Raw genomic sequence first — 21516 nt, 5'->3', positions numbered from 1 at the left:
GGTTTGATACCTTGCCAGGGAACTAAGATCCCACATGCTGCAGAGCAATGAAGACAGAACACTGCAACTACTGAAGCCTGTGCGCCCCGGAGCCCCCATGACAGCTACAGAGCCCATGGGCCGCAACGAGAAATTCCACATGACTCAAAAAGGATCCTGCGTGCTGCAGCTAAGACCTGAGAAAGACAAATAAATTGGAAAAAAAAAAAAAAGACTAGCCACATAAAATGATTGGCCATCCAGTGGGTGGTGTGATGGGGGTTCAGAGAAGAGAGAGGTGTAGGCTGGACATACCCAGGAGGTAAGCGATGAGGACGGTTGGTAGAAAAAGCTCAATTGAAGCTAGAATGGGCCTGGAAGAGAGGCGTGCCGAGGAAACAGGCAGGTGGCACCCCAGAAGGAAACAGGATCTGCTGTCCCCTCACCTGACCCACCCCAGCTGAGAGCCAGAAGCTGGTCTCAATGGTGAGGCCGGCCCCTCACAGGAGTCACACGTCCACCTCCCACCACTCAAGGCTTCTTCAGATCATGCGCCTCTAAGAACCAGCATACTCTGGGATGCCAGCCGAGTATAGGTTTCTCTACAGCAACATTGCATACAACAAACAAAAGACATTGCAAATTTCTAATGGGAATCGCTCCTTCATTTCCAATTGATGAAATTGGTGAAAACTCTTAAGTGTGCTGGTAAGATTGAACTGTTTGGGCTTTCACTGTTTTCTGGCTTTCCAGTTCCTACCTCCTGTATCTGAAGTTATTCTACTGGGGGCTAGATTCAGGTAATTGTTAAAACTATCTAGTCACACGTCAAAGAAAATTCTTTGTTTTAGCATTGCATTGTAAGGTCAGAGTATTTTGCAATTATAGTCCTAAAGAGTTCTTGCTGTCTCTAATCAGCTTAGGCTGAATTTTATCTGGGAAGGATTTTTTCCTTTATTTGCCCAATTTTGCAGCACTTCTTAATCAGAGCACTCTGTCTCCCATTTGCCTCTTTTCTCTCCTAGTCAGTGATGGGAGATGAGAATGAGTTGTGGTATTTCGTCCTCTTGATGAGAAAAGTAAATTCCAGATGGGATTCAAGCTCCAAATGGTCCTCTTTTGGGGCAGGAATCCAAGTGCCATGTTTCCTAGGTGATGATGTTGAATAATAAGCTCTCTGGCTTCATAAATACTTTATAAAAAGTATACAGTAATACCCTAATATTAACGATAATTATTACTGGACGTGTGTCATTTTCAGCATTCACTGCAAGTTCCACAGAGTTGCACCTGAGTTCCTGGGCACTGAAGCTGGTAGGGTCAGGGTAGCTGGGACACAGTGCTACAATAAATGCTATGGTCACTGTGTCCCAAATGTCTAGTTGCATTTTGTACTTAATAATATTTGTCTACCCAGAGGGTAGCAACCCCCTCCAGAATTCCTGCCTGGAGAATCCCCATGGACAGAGGAGCCTGGCAGGCTACAGTCCATAGTGTTGCAAAGAGTCAGATGCGACTGAGCATGAACATATGCACCCAGAGGGCAATAGAATGTTTGTTCCTGGCCCATGAAGCCATTGATATTTTAATTTTTTTCCCAGGGAAATATTAGCCTGAGGATCTGGAACCATTGCTTCATTTCCTGGCTTTATAAGAATTTTGCTTGACCTATTTTTTGTGAATGTAAATTAACCCTGGTCCTAGAATTTTTTTCAAGCAAAAATGATAAATGAAAGTTTTTAACTTCTGCATAGTTTCCATTCGCCTCAGTCAATTATAGCTACTCAAATGATTAGCTCCGGAAATGCTGATTTGGTTCTTTTTTTTTTAAACCCCCACACAGGGCTCTTAGCTCCCTGAGCAGGGATCAAACCCGTGTCCCCTGCAGTGGAAGCACAGAGTCCTAACCACTGGACCTCCAGGGACTTCCCTGTAAATGACGTTTTAACGGATACAAGGGCTTCACAGGTCCAGCTTGTTTAGGTCCACGCCTCTGAAAGGAAAGGTTTCCTTCCTTCTTCTTGTAGGTGGATTGTTGGGCAGATCCGTCATTCTTCATCAGATTATCAGTAACACATGAGGCCCTTTCAGCAGGACAGTGTTTCAGTTGTGTGATAGTTGTGATGACACAGAGCAGTACAATCCTCCCATCTTGGTGTTTAATTTTGTAAATGGAAGATTAAAACATCCTCCCAAAGACTGAGGCTGAGGAGGACACTAAAAATCTGATCCTTACAAGATGAGATTGCAAAGTTGAATCTACTCTTGGGTGTGCCCATTAAGGAGGAAATGGCTCAGACTCAAAGTTCTTTCTTGTGCCTGCTTGGCCCAAAGATGCAGTTTGAAAAGAAGGGCTGGACAGGAATGGGCGGGTGATGATGTCAAAGGACAAGAAGAAACACGGTATTAACCAATAAAGCAAAGTTTGAACTCTGCTGTTGGCAAGTTAGGACACTATGCCTTCCTTCTTAAAACTGGAGACCGCTTTTTCCAAAAATAAACATTTGTCCCGTGATGAACAGGGCTTCCCTGGCAACTCAGTGGTAAAGAATCCACCTGCAAGGCAGGAAACTCAGGTTTGATCTCTGGGTTGGGAAGATCCCTGGGGGGAAGGAAAGGGTAACCCACTTCAGCATTCTTGCCTGGGAAATCCCATGAACAGAGGAGCCTGGCGGGCTAAAGCCCAAGGGGTGGCAAAGAGTCAGACAAGACTGAGCAACTAAACAACAACCCTTAATAAACGTTGGGTTTGATTCAACTGTTATCTACACGTTTACCCAAAGGAGAATCTATCTCTAAGAGCAGCAGTCCCCAACCTTTTGGCACCAGGGACTGGTTTCATAGAAAATGATTTTTCCACAGACTAGGGCTGGGGCGGGGTGGGGGTGGGGTTGATGGTTCCAGGGATGATTTAAGCTCATAACATTTATCGTGCACATTATTTCTATTATTGTTATATTGTGATATATGATGACATAATTACACAACTCACCATAATGCAGAATAAGTGGGCGCCCTGAGTTTGTTTTCCTGCAACTATAGGGTCCCACCTGGAGGCAATGGGGGGCGGCTGTAAATACAGATGAAGCTTCCCTCCCTGGCCCACCGCTCACTTTCTGCTGTGCAGCCCCCTTCCTGACAGGACAGGGACCTGTGTGGGTCCATGGCCCGGGGGTTGGAGACCATGGTCTCAGAGGACCGGCTAAGAGAGCCCACCCTGCCCTGGACTCGGCGCGGGGCGGCCCATCGGCTCAGCCAGCAGGTCTGCAGGTCCCGCAGAGGTGAAGGCGGGGCCGACTGCACCTCGATGCCCTTGAGGAATAACTGAATATTTCAGCCCCGAGGAAACGCACTACCCGGGAACAGGAGGCGTGGTGCTCGGTCAGTTTCTGCGGGTGGAAAAGGGTCCCCTCACTGGTAGGTGAAGGATGCTCGGAGAAGCAGGGGGTGTAACCCGGCTCCCCCCTAATCAGAAGCCTGGAATTGTGTCCCCCCCACCGCCCAGGGCCCTTCCTGTAAGGATCTGATGCCTCGGGTGTTTTCCCACGACGCAGGGCGGCGCCTTTGTTTCGCGCGCAGCGTGGCCTCCGGCTCCGCGGCTCCCCGGCTTCAGCCAGCGCTGGGGTCGCACCTGCAGGCCGCCGGCCGCTGGCGCGGAGGCCGGGCGACAGGTGCCCGGTGCCCCGCGGAGGAGCCGGGGACGACGCGGGCGAGCTGCCGAGGGACGGCTGAACCCCTCTCTTCCCACAAACACCAGAGGAAGAGGATTCTGGCAAGAGGGACAGCTTGAGGTCCTCTGAAGCCACCTCGGAGCCCGCGACGCGCAGGCCTCGGGCCGCGTCCAGAAACCGGCCGGAGAGAGCGGTCCCGCGCGCCGCGGGGTTGGGACGCGCTCCTCCTCCGCCACCTATCGGTGACCGCGGCTCATTGCAGTTCCCAAAGCTAACCTCGACTCCCCTATATCAAGAGGACCAACGCAGGATGAGGACCCAGCCAGGAAAACTGGAACCAATCAAGGCACATTTTTCTGCCTTCGGATTAATATAGATTTATTGAGTTCTCGGGAGGAAATACATATTCTTAAAATCTATATGGTCTATGATACTGGATAAATTAATTGCTTTGGCAGCTGATTTTCAAAATAATCATATACGGGGGTAAGAGGTAGGCAGAGTTTTATCGTCTTTCTTACAATTAGGTTAATGCTTTAGAATACATATGTGTATTACGTGTTCTTTGTTGTTGCTGTTTTTCAGAAAAAATGAAGGGATGTTAAAAAGAGAAACAGTGTAATAACACTTGCAAGCAAGAAAGTGGGTAATGTGTGCAGAATTAACGTTAGAGAGCTCCGTGGGGAACGAATTAGTGCAAGCATAGCGTGAGAGATTGTCCATATGTTGTAGGGGTCTGTTCCTTAGCTGGCAGAATGATGAGGTGCTATCAAAAGCCAAACTGTTCATATCCTTCAAGTCAGCAATCCAACTTCAAGAATTCTATCCCAAGAAAAGAATCCAAAAATGTGAAAAAAGTAAAATGGATGAGAGTCTTCATAAGATTAGATAATGTTCAGCAAGAGAAGAGTTAGTTCTTGTTCATTCAGAATATGGAATATTGCAGACATTAAAATTACTTTAACACATAGCAAAGTGAAAAATGTATACCCAATAAAATAGAAATATTGAATAAAGCTGGAAAAAATATTTAAAATAGTAGAACTGAGTTAGAGGGTATATTTAGAGTCTACAATACTATGTATACTAATGTTCGTTTTTCTAATTACATGATAAATACAGGAATGCTTTCTTGTTAATACATTTAAACTACACAAAAGTATATTAATCAAGAAATGAAGGATCCTGTTACCTGCCTTCTCCTAGCTTGTCTGCTCCCTGTTAATAGACTGATGTAAAGCTCTCCAAATCTTCATTAGAGTCACACACACACACATACACACACACACATTCAGGTACACATTACTATATGTAGTGGTTTCTTTTAAGAAATTTTTTTTTTTGCCACGTGACTTGTGGGATCTTTGATCCCCGACCAGGGATCAAACCCGTACCTCCTGCAGTGAAGCACAGAGTTCTAACCCCTGGACAACAAGGGAATTCCCTGTAGTGCTATTTTAACACAAAACTCATAATATTGTATTCTTTGCAAGTTGATTCTTTTTAAAATCTCTATCATAAGTCTTTCTGAATCAATAATATATCTTTACCTCATTGTTTTTAACCACTATTAGTATGACTTACTCTGATACATTTGATTATGTCACAATTGATACTTGTTTCTTCTCATTTTTAAAATGTTAAATAATTTTTCAAATAAGCCTTTTTGTAAACTTATCCTGGTATACCTTATTAATGAATTTAAGCTTCTTCTAATTCATTCATTGGCCACTTGTATATCCTTAGAAAATTTCCTATTTATATTTCTTGCAAGTATTTCTATTTCATTGTTTACATTTTAATAATTTATTTGTTTGGGTTCTTTATGAATTTTAGATTTTTATTGGGATTTAACTGAATTTAGAGATTTGTACAACATAAAATATTTCCACCTGGAAAATAATATACTTCCCCATTTGTTCTAGTTTTGTTTTATATCCCTTGACAAAATCTTACTGTTTTCTTTAGATCTTATTCACTTTTTGTTGGAATTTATATTACAGTAGGAAGACATTTTCAATGGCTATTTATAGAAGTGAAATCATTTTAAAATAAAATAATTACCAGATCCAGTTGAAATCACAGCAGTTTCTTAAAGCTATAATGATCTGTCAAATAACTCAAAGAAGTACAATTATTAGCCTACAATTTACTTGTAAAGAAGGGACATCAATTAACAGGTTTTTTTCGTGTCTTAACACACATCCTTTCTTTGGCAAGTTACTTATTACCTGGCAGTAAACAAGGAGGCCAGGTGGGTATCCAGCCTCGAGCAGCTGGCTCATCAAGGAAAATAATTATAGTTACTTACTGGTCCTTCAAAATCTGTATGTGTTTAAACTGTGATGTCTTCAGGACAGGATGTCTCTGCCACGTCTATATGTATCCTTTCTTCTGCACGTCCGCCTGCATCAGGCCAGGTCTCAACATTCCCTCACTAGAATGTCCCACATCCTTAACAGATGTTGAAATTAAGTTGTCGATAGTAAATTTTTTCAAAATCAAGTTGGAGCATGATAAACTGATCTTAAAATTCTGAAGAGAAGATGTATAAGAATAAGCTTGACTGTGTTTTTTTGGCTTATCGTTTACTTACTGAGAAGGGTGCTTTCAATTATCTTTGAGTTGAATTTATGTATTTCTTCTTTTAGTTATGTCATTCTTTTATACATTTTGAGGTTTTTATTATGTGCATATACAAATTTTTATAGCTTCCTAATTCACTAAAACTTGTAACATTATGAGGTATTCATTCTTGTCTGATGTTAAGAAACCTCCGTTCTGTTCCGTTGCTCAGTCGTGTGCGACTCTATGCGACCCCGTGGACTGTAGCCTATCAGGCTTCTCCGTCCATGGGATTCTCCAGGCAAGAATACTGGAGTAGGTTACCGTTTCCTTCTCCAGGGGATCTTCCTACGCCATCTTTTTTATGAGAATTTTCATGGTATGTATTTCCTCTGTTTTTTTCTTTCAAGCTTTTAGTATACTTATCTTTTAAGTATATGTCTTGTTAGCAGAGTGTTTTTTCGAATCCAGTCTGTCAATCTGTCTTTTAATGACAGCATTTAATTCATTTACATTTAATGCAATTATTGATATAATCTACTATCTTGATTTTTGCTTTTGATTGCCCCATTTATGTTACTTTTCCTTTAATTGATTTCTTTCACAGGTGATTTTTTAAATGATTTCATTTTTCCTTTACAACCTTTGTGGGTATGCATTCTTTTATAGTTTCTTAAATGATTGCCCTGATTACCCCAGAGATTACAAAATGTCTTCAAGTGCATGTCAGTTATCAACTTATTGACTCTCAACTTCAAGTCCACTGTTTATTGCCAGCTATACAAAAAAGAATGATTTCTCCTTTGCTAGGTTTCCCTGGTAGCTCAATGGTAAAGAATCCACCTACCAGTGCAGGATATGTGGGTTCTATCCCTGGGTAGAAAATTTGGAAATTACAGGCCAAACCAAGAATAAATTGGACAGTAACTCCAAGATAACAAGTCCCCCTCCCACCCATTTAGGAAACCCTTATCACTCATCCAGAGAAGGTGATGGCACCCCACTCCAGTACTCTTGCCTGGAAAATCCCATGGATGGAGGAGCCTGGTAGGCTACAGTCCATGGGGTCGCTAAGAGTCGGACACGACTGAGCAACTTCACTTTATCCCTGGGTCGGGAAGATACTCTCAAGAAGGAAATGGCAACCCGCTCCAATATTCTTGCCTGGAAATTCCTATGGACAGAGGAACCTGGCAGGCTACAGTCCATTGGGTCACAAAAGTCTGGACACAACTTAGCAACGAAACAACAGCTAGTATGAAGTTAAGCTTTGTCTGTAGAGGGCACTAGAGGAGCACTAGAGAAGGAAGTGGTTTCTGTTCTGTTTCTTCAGTTGGGCTCCTGAAATATGAGATGAGCAACAGCTCCCAGCTGCTAGCTGTTCCCCTGCTGCTGCTGCTGCTGCTAAGTCGCTTCAGTCGTGTCCGACTCTGTGCGACCCCGTAGACGGCAGCCCACCAGGCTCCCCCGTCCCTGGGATTCTCCAGGCAAGAATACTGGAATGGGTTGCCATTTCCTTCCCCAACGCATGAAAGTGAAAATTCAAAGTGAAGTCACTCGGTCATGTCCGACTCCTAGCGACCCCATGGACTGCAGCCTACCAGGCTTCTCCATCCATGGGATTTTCCAGGCAAGAGTGCTGGAGTGGGTTGCCATTGCCTTCTCCAAGCTGTTACCCTAGTACCCTCTAAAGTGGCTTTAGGATTGTGCAGTCTGTAAGTCACCTCCTTAAAGATGGCTTTCCCAGCATCCCCTTGAATGGCTCTGAGCTTGTTTCAAGGCATTCGGCTTGTTAGCCTTTCTTGGCAGGAACAGATGCGTATCCATTCAGTTCAGTTCAGTCACTCAGTCGTGTCCAATTCTTTGCGACCCCATGAATCACAGCACACCAGGCCTCCCTGTCCATCACCAACTCCTGGAGTCCACCCAAACCCATGTCCATTGAGTTGGTGATGCCATCCAACCATCTCATCCTCTGTCGTCCCCTTCTCCTCCTGCCCTCTCCATAGCATAAAGAAAACCAGCCCCTAAGGCCAAGATTACCTCTGTGGGTTTCTGTTTTCTCCTGATGTTGATAGCAGTGGAGATGGTGGAAAGGGGTTATACTCCGGGTATTATTTTGAAAGTAAAGGTGATGGGATCTGCTGATACAGTGGATGTTAGGGCAAAGTATAAAGAATGATTTCATAGTTTGGAAGTCATGGAAATGAGATCTGAGTTTTGAGAGAGGGAAAGAGGGCAGGTAGTGTAGAAAAATGACAGAAGGGGGTGATGTGGACACAGGTAGAAAAGAATTGAAGATGACTAAGAAGAACACTGAGGACACGCAGGGTCAATGGACTAAAGGTCTTGGTAATATCAAAGAATTGCTGGAGTCAGGGTATCAGAAGATGATAACTAGGAAGACACCACAAAAATAAAGATAGGTTCAGTGGTAAGAAAACATCCATATTTTAAAATAGTCTTTTATTTGCTCATCATACATATTTTATCATATGTTCATATACTGATACACATTACACTTATTTTTCAATAATAATTGAATAATTTAATATATAGCATAAATCACAAAACATAGGTAGAATGTATGAAGTGAATCAGAGACATCAAATATCATATTATTATCTTTGTAAGAAGTAGATAATTAATGAGATTTAAGGAGAATCTTCAATCTTAATCTTCAGAATTAAAGAGGTAGTATACACAATTAGGAAATCAGTTTTGATGGTCAGATCAATGAGAGGTTTGTGTGTACTGGAAACATCAATATGTAAAATAGAAACATAGTCAATAATCACATATTCCTAGAGACAGTGTGATAATCACAGGAAAATCATCAAAAACTACAGACGTTAACAGAAACAGATAAATTAGTTGTGGTTTTTAACCTTTGCAACAGTGTTTTCAAGTGTTCAGAAGAGGACTTCTTAATTTTTTCAAGATACAGGTCTTGATTATTAATGTTGATTATTCTATTGACCTTGAAAGATTTTTGTCTATAGGACTCACTTTATCATTAGCTAGTGTTCATATTTTTCATTCAAAGATACCACTATTTGTTAGAATCTATAATCTACATTAAGTCATAAATTTTATCAGTGAATCAAAATTATTTCAGTCCCAATGAAATATTACATCTTGGGTAGCCTCTGCAGCCTTGTTTTGGTAAATATATGATTTCAAGGAAACTTTTTCAAAAACTGAAAACAGCTCATGAACGCTTCTTACTCAGTTATATTCATGGACTCTATCTGGGGAATCAGTCTATTAAGGAACAAAATGTCTACGTTTACAATCTTTTTAGTTTCCATTTTAGCCTTTTCTCTTTCTTATTTTCTTGTTACAGCCCCTCATTTTTCAATTTCTCTCCTTTCTTCTCTTCTTCTAGCCCAACGTCTGCTCCCCCACCCTTTTCTTTTCCTTGTCTTCTAGGAAAACTTTTCTCCTCCTGTTCTACTTCTTCTGTGCTTGGATTAACATCTCCTGTTGTCTTGTTTTCCATAGAGAATTTGTTCCTATTGCATTCATGGGTTCTTTTACAGAAAATTACGGACAGAATAATGAAAATATTAATAATCTGCCTATGTAGTGATCCAAAAACATAAGATATGTGACCATTTCACAAACACAACATTTGATTTTCCACTGCTGATGTCAGTAAGGCATAGTCTCTTTGGTATAAGCTTCATGTTCAAGATGCAGCATCAATGAATACTTGAATTTTGCATGTAGCTTAGTATCCCTGTAAATTAAAGATATTACTAATGAATAGCAGTATGAAACTCTTTTCAATATTTTTTCATTTTTTATTGCACTGAGGTGAATTTTTATTATTAGTCTTTAGTTCAGGTTATATAGTCTATGGTGCTTTAAGGTAAGTGAGACTGTAAAGCTGGGCTGTAAACTGAAATGACTCTCCTCCCAACTTTTTATAGCTTCACCCTATGAGTGGTTATAGGTCCCATGATTTTCCTGTTTCTTTCATAAGTTTATTATGGTCAATGTTTATTGTACACTTACCATGTGTCACTCACTCTTCTAGAAGGGCCTGAAGAATATGACATAACCCCATGAGGTAGGTACTATTATTATATTCACTTCATAGATGAAAATCTGAGACACAGATTCCCCAAAGGTCACAAAGTAGGTGACAGAACCAAGATTTTAACTTAAGAGGTCAGTTTCCAAGTCTGAAGTGTTAACCACCATACAACCTGCTTTCTTGATAAGGCAACTTGGAAATGCACGCATTGACCTCCCAACAGCTGAGATCTTCATCTCTGCTCCCTTTCATTATACAGATGTCCTTTCACCTATCTTTATTCAGATCTGCTCCATCAGCAAGACCTTGGACTTGGCAATCCCTCATTCAGCTGCCTCCTTATCTTTAATGCCTCCCACTTTTTCACAACTACAGAACCTCCTCAGCATCCCCATTGACCCTCCTGACTGGTCTCCCAGGGCCACTCATGCCTCATTCCTGCTTTCCCTTCCTTCTCTGCCACACCAGGAGGACCTGCCATCGCTCTGATTCATCTTGTATTTTCCTACCTTTTAACTTCACTCAATCCTTCAGTCTGGATTATTCTATCATCTCTCCCTCCATTTCAGCTTATTAAAAATATTCCCCAACCTTCAAATGCCAAAATCAGATGTGATGGGATGTGTCTCCAGATCCACAAGCTGCTTTACCTGGGAGATCTCAGGTCCTCTCTACCCACAGTACATCAGGAAGGACTTCCAGTCGGGCGGTGTTAGGGGAAGTTTTATTTGAAAATGGTTCCAAAACCTGTAAAAGAGATAAAGCAGAAAAATATGTTTTGGAAATGTCCATGCCCGTTGTTTTGCCAAGATCTGTCTGGTACCTGGTACTCTGCTCTCCCTGAGACAGCATTTCTTGTACTGTTTAAGATATTCATGTAGTTTCACATTTCTAGTACGTTGAATGCAGTCTCTTAAAACGTGACAACTGTGTCTTATTTTTATTTGTCTGTGATAGGCCTTGCTTTAAGGAATTTTAATATGTAAAATATAGATTTGTATTCTAACAAAAGCATTAGGACCCAGTATTGGTGAGGGTGCAGCTAAGCGGGCTGGTACAATATTTCTGGGAAGGTGAGCTGGCTTCCTCAGAACAATCTGGCAGATGCATCAAAAGTCTACACGCTGTGTGTGTGTTGGATACTAGCAGCTCCACTCCTAGGAATTTATCCTAAGAAACCACTATGAAAGTATGCACGACATATCAATAAGTTTATTTGCCAAAACGTCATTTCAAATAGTGAAAAGTTAGAAACTTACAGGGTGCATCAAAGATTGCTCAGTAAACACATAGGTACAAAAGTGTATATAGTACTGTCCCATTTTTATTAAAAAGAAAAGGGCCTGTGATGAAAGATTAACTAGATGTGTGTATGTTAGTCGTTCAATCGTGTCTGACTGTGACCCCATGGACCATAGCCCGCCAGGCTCCTCTGTCCATGGAATTCTCCAGGCAAGAGTACTGGAGTGGTTTGCCATTTCCTTTTCCAAAAGGAACTAGATACCAAAATACAAATTGCGTCTCTGGATGGTGGGGTCATTTGTTGTTTTAACTGTTTTTTTGTTTTGGAGCGTTGTTTTTTTTTTTAATTTAAAAAACATTTTTTTAATTTTATGCAGTAGATATGTATGGGTTCTATGACCAGAAAAATATTCAATAAACTCATAAATCCCATTTTGAGAACAACAAAGATAAATTGGGCTGTGACTGCTTTCCAAGATTTATTACGGAATTCTCTTACATTTACACTTCTCTTATATTTATGACCTGTGTTATCAAAACAGAATAACAAAATAGTCTTCAGCATTAGTATCTCAGAAGCTTCCAAGTGAAAGTGAAACACTCTCAGTCGTGTTCGACTCTTTGCAACCCCATGGACTGTATAGTCCATGGAATTCTCCAGGCCAGAATACTGGAGTGGGTAGCCTTTCCCTTCTCTAGGGGATCTTCCCAACCCAAGATGGCATTATTTTTTTAAAGGAAAGTAACCTTCAAATCTCCCCCAAAGTTGCTACATTTTTTTCCAGAACAAGAAGTATAAGTGCTGCTGAAAATGAGCAAAACTTGGAATGTTTTTTAGCAGGTAAAATGTTTGAGGTTGATCTATGTGTTCCAACACTAGGGACCCCAAAGATAAATTAATGAGTAACAATGCAAATTATATATGTACTAGGATGACATTAAAAAACAACAGCAACAATAACTTCCCCTCCCCAACTATACGGGCCATTTTATTGAGAACAAATGAAGTTACTGAAGTGCTGATACACTCAGAAATAGGCCTGGGATGATACATGTTGTAGTTTGATCAAGTGTTACCCGGGAGAGTGGGTGGAGGGAATAGCAGAAAACAGATACAGTTTTCTGGGAGGTGTGGGTGGGGTAGGTTTATTTCTTTTTATTTTATATACTTCTACATTCTTTAAATATTTTAAAAATCATTTCAAAACATTCAAAAAGAAATAAAGAAAATTCAAGACATGCCTGTGCTCAAGGCAGAAACTAGATAGTAGGCTTTGCTTGTTTAAAATTAAATTCCTGAACTTTTCAGAAGGTCAGTGGTAATGATAAGAAAGTATTCTCCCTCTTGCTGTTTATTTTGTAAATATGAAGATAGCAAGTGGGCCTTCCTGACCCTTAACTCAGCTAGTCCAATGATAGTCTCGAAGACATATACAGTTTTGCAATGAGAAACTTGCACGGTTTAAAGTGTAAGCAGGTAGAGATTCAGAGGGCCATTCCCCTTAACCAACTAGCTCACCAAAGTCACGCTCAGAGCTGGGTGCTGACAAAAACTGTGACATGGGAAATGATTGTCTTCAATGATCAAGTGTTTGAACATAAACAGCCCCTCCTTGTTCCTGTCTCGGCCAGGCACACCCTTTCTCTCTTTCGTTTTCCTGTACCATGAACCACTTTCAAAAGAGACTGAAACATATTCGCATGAATGTAGAAACAATGACTCTTTAAAATGTTATTTTCCTAACCAGATTTGCTTTTCAACAGATTAACAAAGAAATAAAGCTCTGATGGTGGACTGGCTCACATCCATCAAAATCTGGGGGTAGAGACAGCCACTGACTCTGCTTATACACCCACAGCATCCTCTGCAGTGGCCTAGCACACAGCAGGCATTTGCAGACTTACAAATGATGGTATATGTCAGGATCCCGCTGAAGCCGGGTTTGGAATCCTATATATAGGTCATCCCAGAGCAGACCATTCTTCACCACGTGTCTGATGACGTCAACCCGGCTCCGAATCTGAAACAATAGGGAACAAATAGCAGGGGTGCCCCAGCCAGCACAGAGCATCGGTATCAACCCCTTGTGTCCCTGAAAGAGGCAGCTGTCTATAAGGCAGGGGTCTGAGAAGTCAAGGAGAAAAGCCTACTGAAGCAGACATCACAGGCGGAGGTGGGGAGAGGACATCTGAGTGCAGCAGAAATTGAGGGAAGGAAAACAGGAAGTGCATCCGGAGCTGGGGGAGCAGAGTGACAGAGAGCACAGGCAGAATCAGACTGCTGGGCTCAAATCCATGGTCTAGCTGTGTGATCCTGGCCACCATTCCGTGCCTCAGTTTCCTCATCTATAAAATGGAGATACTAGACCGTCCCTCAAGGGACCATGGTGAAGATTCACTGAGTCAATGTACATAAAATGTGTAAAACAAGGCCTGCCACTGAGCAAGAGTACCTTAATTCAGTGGCCAAGGCCCTTACCTTTCAAGAATCCCAACTCCTGACACAGGATCTGTTGACTAGTCAAAGATGCCCAGGGTTAGGAGACAAGCAGAGATGGTTTTGAGTCTCAGCTCAGCACTTACTAATCATGTGACCTTAACCTTGCTAAGCCTCGGTCTCCTGTGTTACTGTTGTGAGAAAAAAAGAGATATTTATGAAATAAAAATAAAGCATGAAGTAGTGTAAAGAGAAGTTACTAAGGTTGGACGTGGTTTTAACATTTCACTGGCATCCTTTTTCAGTATCTGGCATCATATTTTTTCTCCTGATAAATATGCTAATGCCATTAGAGGCAACTTTATCATAAATGACAGAATGATCATAAGATTGGCGTTTGGATTTATTTCTCTTTCCCACACCATTTCGACAAAACAATGACATCACTGTGAACTGAGAAGGTGAACACAGGTCAAAGGATCTCTTATTTTGCCAACAGAGACTCAGAAACATGACTGTGCAGCTTGTCAAGTTGAGGACTACCCAGCTAAGGTGCAATATCAAGATCGAATTCCTCGCAGTGGAGGAGAGAAGGTCTTTTGTGATCTTTCAAATTAGAGACGAGCACGTGGAAGAATCAGGCAGGCTTTGAGAAATGTTTGGACTATAAAATGGAAAGGTCTTGGTGGTTTGATTAGATCTGAGGATGAGGGAAAAGGAAAAAGGTGAAAAGCCCTGCTTCCAGCTGGAGTCACTGGCGGGTTGGGGAGAGGGAGAGGAGGTACTAATATTGCCAATGATCAGACAGAAAATGAGAAAGAACAGTTTTAAGAGAACGATGACGTGTTGAATTTTGAACAATGAGGTATAAGGATTTGGAAATCCAGGTGATATTATCCAGTAGGTAATTAACTCTACTGAATCCAAAGCTGGACAGTGTTGGTGGGAGCTGGGCAAAGTCTGGGCATGACATACGGACTTTTGGAGCCATTAGCAGAGAAGTGGCAGAGAAGGCAATGGCAAGCCACTCCAGTACTCTTGCCTAGAAAATACCATGGATGGAGGAGCCTGGTAGGCTGCAGTCCGTGGGGTCACTAAGAGGTGGACACGACTGAGCAACTTCACTTTCACTTTTCACTTTCACACATTGGAGAAGGAAATGGCAACCCACTCCAGTGTTCTTGCCTGGAGAATCCCAGGGACGGGGGAGCCTGGTGGGCTGCCGTCTATGGGGTCGCACAGAGTCGGACACGACTGAAGTGACTTAGCAGCAGCAGCAGAGAAGTGGTGCTAGCAAATGTGTTCACCCAGATACAGGCTTGAGAAGATGAGTGGGTTGAGCACAGAACCCTGATGGAAAACAGGAGATGTAAGTGGTGGCTGGAGAAAGAGACCCCAAAAGAATACAGAAGAAGAGAAGTTAGGAGGCCTAGTGTCACTGGAGCTGAGAAAGGACTTCTAGTTCAAAATGATGGACAGATCTCATGCATAACCTGCCTTCCACCCATTTCTGGATGCAACTGAAGTTGCTAACAAAGCAACTTCACAGGTATGAGATGCCACGATGAAGAAGTGAAGTGAGTCGCTGGCAAAAGGAGATTTCAACTTATGAATGCGATCGTGGAAAGCAGGTAGGTGAGTGGCATTAAAGAACAGGGCAGAGGCTGCAGAATCCAGGAGGGTATGAGAAAGGACATTCAGATTTGGAAAGAGAAGAGGTAGGTACTATGGATACAGCAGGGGCACAGAGCACAAAATTATGTACACGAAACAGTGAACATCCACTTCCCTGTGCTTACACATGGTTCCAGGGCCAAATACCTTCAGACAGTTCTCTGACTAAATGGAATCAGCTTTACAGGAAGAATGAAGGCAGGGAGTGAATTTGTGATGCCTCATCACAAACACAAGGACCTCCACATTTTGGTATTTAGGAGCCCCTCAGCCTAATAGCTGGCTCCTCACCTTCATAAACTCATTTGAGTGCTCCCTTGTCCACATACAATCTAAGTTAGAGTTCATAGCATACTCCCTTTTAAAAAACTGAATTAGCCTTCCACATTTATAAATCTAGATATTGCACATGAAAATCCAGATATCCAAGTTTTCTGGAAAATTCATAGGATCAGCTGGAGCTCAGCAGGGGCTCCTCCCTTCCCATGCTTTCCACTTGTCCCAGTCCCCACTCAGCTCCACCTAGTTAAAGATCTGCCTGGGGTCCATCTGTGAGCATTTAAGCATGTAACCCCTACCTTCAAGTAAAGCCTGCTGGATAATAAGTCTTACCCATATACAGAGAGCCCTGAGTCAGCTTGAAAAGGTCTTTTTTTTTTTTTTTTTGGTAAATATAGATTAATTCCTTAATTCTTAAATTTCACCTACAGTGGAAGGAAGGTCAGCCTGGGATAAGCAACACTGCATGTAACTAGAAGCCAAAGGAGCAATGCACTCAGGTGTCCGTGGAAAGTGACCGCCACCCAGCATTATGTGTTCAGCTAGCTGTTGTGCAAGATCAGGCAGGAAAGGACTTAAAGGGTAGCTCCTGTGCAAACTTTCTTCAGCAGATACCTAAGCAGAAAATACCACAAAGGAGGAAAGCAAAGAAGTGAAGACATGGGTGGGGTCTAGAAGAGGCTGAGGGAGGTCACAGGTTGACAGATTGGCAGCAGACCTAGATAGGAGCTCATCCAGACCGGAGCTGGAGCTCCTGAGAGCGTTAGGAGCTGGACATATAGGAAAGATGGAGAGTTGGTGTGATAGAAAATATATTTATGTGTTTGAAAGGCAGTGAATGCCTCCCCTCCAAAAAAGGCAATATGAGAAGGCTCCAAGTGGCAAGAGATGGAGCTCTTCCAAGGATAACCTCTTTAAACAAACCTCAACATACAGAAATCTCACTAAAATCCTGAGATATAAAAGCACTGAGAGTCAAAATAGGACCACCATGTATGTGGCAGGCATGGCGATTTGCCCCATGGTGTGGTAAGTCTGCTCATTTGTATTAAAGAGAGCTGTTGCTAGCTTTATTCAACAGAAGCAATGTGAAAAGCTGTAAAAACAAGTCTTTTTTTTTTCAATGACATATTTTAAATGAATTTGTGATTTTAAAAATCCCAAGGAAAAATCTCCCTTATGGTTAACAGATACCTTAATTTATAAGTTTTGTAAATTCAGATTTAAGAAGCAATGCAGTGGCTAAATACACAGACTCTGCAGCTAGACCCCTTGCTGTTAAAGCCTTCAGCATGATTTACAAGCTGAATGACCTTGGGCAGATTATTGAACCTCTTGGCATGGCATTTTCCTCATCTGTAGGGGAGAACAGTAATATCGATTCATATCATGGTTGTTATATTAAATGACTTAATATCTTTGAAGCTGTGTTATGTATGTGTTTGGTAAAAAAAAGCAATAAAATATCAAGTTCATTTTGCTTAAAATGGGTGTTTCATGTAGCGTTTTCCTACGTGTGAAAACTCAGTTTTTTAAAACCCCCAAAGCAGGCAGTAGATTATTGGATTTACTAAAGTCTCAGCATAGGATTCTCTTCAACAGCAAGTACTAAACATAAAAATACAAATCCAATTATTAAAATGTAATTTAAGGACAGGTCTATTATATAAAGGTACATTTAAACCTCTATAATTAAGGCATTACACATTTATATGGCACATGTTTAATATGCTTAAGGGCAGACTATACACCCTCCTAATTTATTTAGTGATTCTTACATGTACATAGAATTTAAAATTACAATCCATGCTCATATATATTATGTCATTTGACTATCATAAAAAAATTATAAAGTACAAAGACGTCCCATGGAAGGGGAGAAAAGCCTCATAGTAATCCTAATCAGCAGGGGTAGGGAACCCATACCAGTCTTGACATTGTGTCCAAAGCCCTAGCTCTTAATATCATGACTGACTCAGGCTAGGGATCTGCTAAAAGTTAGAACCCAACAAAATATGTGTTGGTTTACATTGACAGTTTTCTGTAGAAAGCCACCAATAGGGTTTGTTTGCGAAAGGAGCTGGAGAAAAGGTAAAGGGGCAGGTAAAGATCAATAGTTCCAGGTCTGCTAACTGCACAGGCGGGTCAGCTGTTTGGAAGGAAGCAGGTAGAAAATCCAGTCTTTGCAAACGACTCAAAAAGAAGCAAGTATGGAGTTTAGTTAAAAATATTCTTTCAATATTGGCATATTAGTTGTGACAGATGTGGCATGTTAAAGTAGTATGTTAACATTCTCTGTACTATCCTTGCAACTTTACTGTAAATCTAAAGGTACTCCAAAACTTTTTGGAGTAAATTTTAAAATTTATTTAGGAAGGAAGGAAAGAAGGAAGGAAGGAAAGAAGGAAGGAAGGAGCATTTCCAATGGTATTGCTGCTTACTTCCTCATATGGATGTTCCCGGCTTGGTCTTTCTTTTGGAAAGGATAAATCTAGAAAGTCAACCAAATAGTCATATCCTCCAGGGAAAGGGCTGAAGTCCTCATCTGTCTCAATCATCTGTGTAAATGACAACATGGTAAAGGGAAGAAGCATATCAATCTGGTGGTCAAGATCCTCAAAAAATTCTAGAATGTGCAAGCAAATGATAGCAACGAAGTGGAGTAAATATAAAGAGGCTCGCTTCTCTCTTCTCTCCGACATCCCCTATCACTCTATGTGACTCTCTAACTCTCTCTTCTCTTTCCTGAATTGAATTCTAATCCTACTCTTCTACACTAGAAAACTGCTTCATATCACTAACTTCATTCAGATTTACAGAGAAAGTTATCATTGTCTTAGATATATGTATAATTAGTATGCTTAGTAATTAGTAAGTATAATTAGTAATGAGCTATCAAATACCACTGTAGTTTGCAGGCTAAAAGATAAATAAAACGTGGAATGTGTCTCACCATCGCCTAGCAGCCAGACATAAAGAGTGTCATTGAAAAGTCCAAATATTCTCTTTTTCACACTAATCACTCAACTGAAAATCTCATTTAGACCAAAGTTCCTCAGGTCTTCGGGTTTCAAAGACAATTTTCTAAAATATATTTGGGAGCTAATAGAGGCATCAATATTTCATTTTGCTAAGTGAGGACTTTAAAAAAATGCTTACATCTACTATCCTTTTATTTCATTAAAGGAAGACTGCTCTCATGCCTCAAAAATAGAAAGGACTAATCTTGGAAGCCTGGCATGCTGCAGTCTATGGGGTCGCAAAGAGTTGGACACAATTTGGCAACTGAACAACAACAATCTTGGAATAATGACAATTCATCCCTAGAAAGGAGAGTTGACATCTTTGTAACCATACTCATATGCATACTCATACTTGTTTAATTCAGTTCAGTCCAGTCGCTCAGTCATGTCCGACTCTTTGCGACCCCATGAATCACAGCATGCCAGGCCTCCCTGTCCATCACCAACTCCCGGAGTTCACTCAAACTCATGTCCATCGAGTTGGTGATGCCATCCAGCCATCTCTTTCTCTGTCGTCCCCTTCTCCTCCCGCCCCCAATCCCTCCCAGCATCAGACTCTTTTCCATTGAGTCAACTCATTGCATGAGGTGGCCAAAGTATTGGAGTTTCAGCTTTAGCATCAGTCCTTCCAATGAACACCCAGGACTGATCTCCTTTAGAATGGACTGGTTGGATCTCCTTGCAATTACTGACCAGCAAAAACTTTGTCACAGCCTGGCACTGACCCCTGGGTAGGTTTTTAGGACTTACTGATTTTGAGAATGCTAAGTACTGTTTGCTACCAAGTATTAATGTTCAGGCATTGAAAGGTAAACCTGAAACTAGCCCTCACCCTGAGGGTAACCAGTCTTTGTTTCCAAGGGTACAACGTCGTCCATTTCCTGATGCATTCCCTAAACTTTGCTCCCCAAGCACAAATTCAGGCACTAAACATAGGAAGGAAAGGAAGGAAAGTTGCCCAGTCGTGTCCGACTCTTAGCGACCCCATGGACTACATCCTACCAGGCTCCTCCGTCCATGGGATTTTCCAGACAAATGTACTGGAGTGGGTTGCCTTTGCCTTCTCATAAGTGGGATAAAATATACAGATAAGTACTGCAGGGATTTCCAGCCCATTTCGGACCTCCTCTTTCTCTTTCACCCCCTGCTTTTTTGGTACATATTTTGCTTTTGGATACATCCTCAGTTTTCTGGTGACCAGCTTACAGCATGAACCACTTGAGCCTGTAAGCTCTGTGTGTACGTGTCAGGGCTAATTTAAGTTCCAGGCTGACCCTGCGGTTGGTGCACCTCACTCCTTACCATGGCTGCAGATAAGAATTACCCACTTCCCTGCTGCTACAGGACACCACCTCTCTGCTGGAGTCCACCCGGCAGTTTCACATTTAAATAGCTTTTTCTGCCATACAAACACAACACAGCAAAATATCGACAAAACAAAAGCAAGTAACACATGGTGATGGGAAGAAAGAGTCCTCCCAAAGAGAAACTGAGCTGGACCTCAGAATGCTTCCTATGAAAACATTTTCAAAAAAGGATTGCTTTAGCGCATTGTCCCATTGATTCTCTGTGAAGCAAATGGTAGGACTTAAAAAATGCTTATTGAGAAACAAATTGGAATATGAAGGGGTTTTCATATACTTCCATAATACAGGAAAGCAAAGACAAATGGTACTTCATAAGCATACCCTGACCACCAGGTTATAATCCTTAAATCCAGCCCAAGTGAAGTATTCTTTTATCCAGGATGAGTGATGAAATATTTCATCTCCTACAGCAGCATTCAAGATTTTCAAATATGGTCCAAAGTCCCAGGAATCCTTGTAAATTTTCGTCCCCTCCGGAGGCTCAATGATGCCTTTGCTTAAAGACAAAAAGGTAAGAGAAGAAGGAAAGAAGACAGTAATAAATAAGGAAGGAAGGCAAAAGTTAGCACTTCAGTTTCAACAGTCAATCAGAGGAGCAGCTTTTGGATCATTCAGGTGGTACCCAGGGGTCCCACAGAAGTGCCTTGGGGGACGCTGAGGGGTAGGGCCCTTCCCCAGCCTTAACCAGAATAGCTCCTGTTAACTGTTTAGTGTGACGGCTCTTGAAGTCAATACATTTAAAGATAAAAGTCCTTGTCTGGAAAAAAAAGTTGGGAAGCCATTGATGTGGACCCTTTCAGCTCAAATCACTAAATTATGGGAATGTTGAATATAATATGGTCATGTTGATTTTGTAGAAGCCTGCTCACACCTGCCCTGCCCCCCCACCTCCACTAGAATATGTTTGATGAGAGCAGCAACCATGATTGGCACACAGAAAGTGTTAGTCGTGTCTATCTCTTTGCTACTCCATGGACTGTAGCCTGCCAGGCTCCTCTGTCCATGGGATTTCCCAGGCGAGAATACTAGAGTGGGTTGCCATTCCCTTCTCGAGGGGATCTTCCTGACCCAGGGCTCGAACCCTGGCCTCCTGCTTTGCACACAGATTCTTTACTGTCTGAACCACCAAGGAAGCCCAGCCATAGCAGGGATCCCATAAACATTTGTTGAACATAGGAATGACTTTAGCCTGTCCTCAAGATTTACCCAGAATTTTGTGTCTCTAATATATGGTCAT

At 41.7% G+C, this 21516-nt stretch overlaps 1 protein-coding gene across 3 annotated transcripts in view; it reads right to left on the bottom strand.

Moving 5' to 3' along the window:
• Positions 1-8658: 8658 nt before the first annotated feature.
• LOC129543526 (cytidine monophosphate-N-acetylneuraminic acid hydroxylase) overlaps positions 8659-21516 on the bottom strand; it is a 62593-nt gene continuing 49735 nt past the window's right edge. The window contains exons 12-16 of one of the 3 annotated variants that reach the window (XM_055406685.2): positions 20601-20775; positions 18331-18447; positions 13405-13520; positions 10908-11004; positions 8659-9957 (exon numbers count right to left, since the gene is read on the bottom strand). In XM_055406685.2, the coding sequence (XP_055262660.2) occupies positions 10929-11004; positions 13405-13520; positions 18331-18447; positions 20601-20775 (484 nt within the window). In that variant the 3' untranslated portion in view covers positions 8659-9957; positions 10908-10928. Of the gene's footprint in view, positions 9958-10907; positions 11005-13404; positions 13521-13978; positions 14128-18330; positions 18448-20600; positions 20776-21516 lie in introns of those variants that run through there. The other 2 variants (XM_055406686.2, XR_016036104.1) reach the window with 2 other exon arrangements.

Source organism: Moschus berezovskii, chromosome 23 (assembly GCF_049115385.1).
Source record: "Moschus berezovskii isolate FMDL1 chromosome 23, NW_MosBer_1.0, whole genome shotgun sequence".
NCBI classification, from domain to species: Eukaryota; Metazoa; Chordata; class Mammalia; order Artiodactyla; family Moschidae; genus Moschus; species Moschus berezovskii.
Note: the sequence above shows the minus strand (reverse complement) of the source record. Positions and strands in the feature narration are given on the sequence as shown.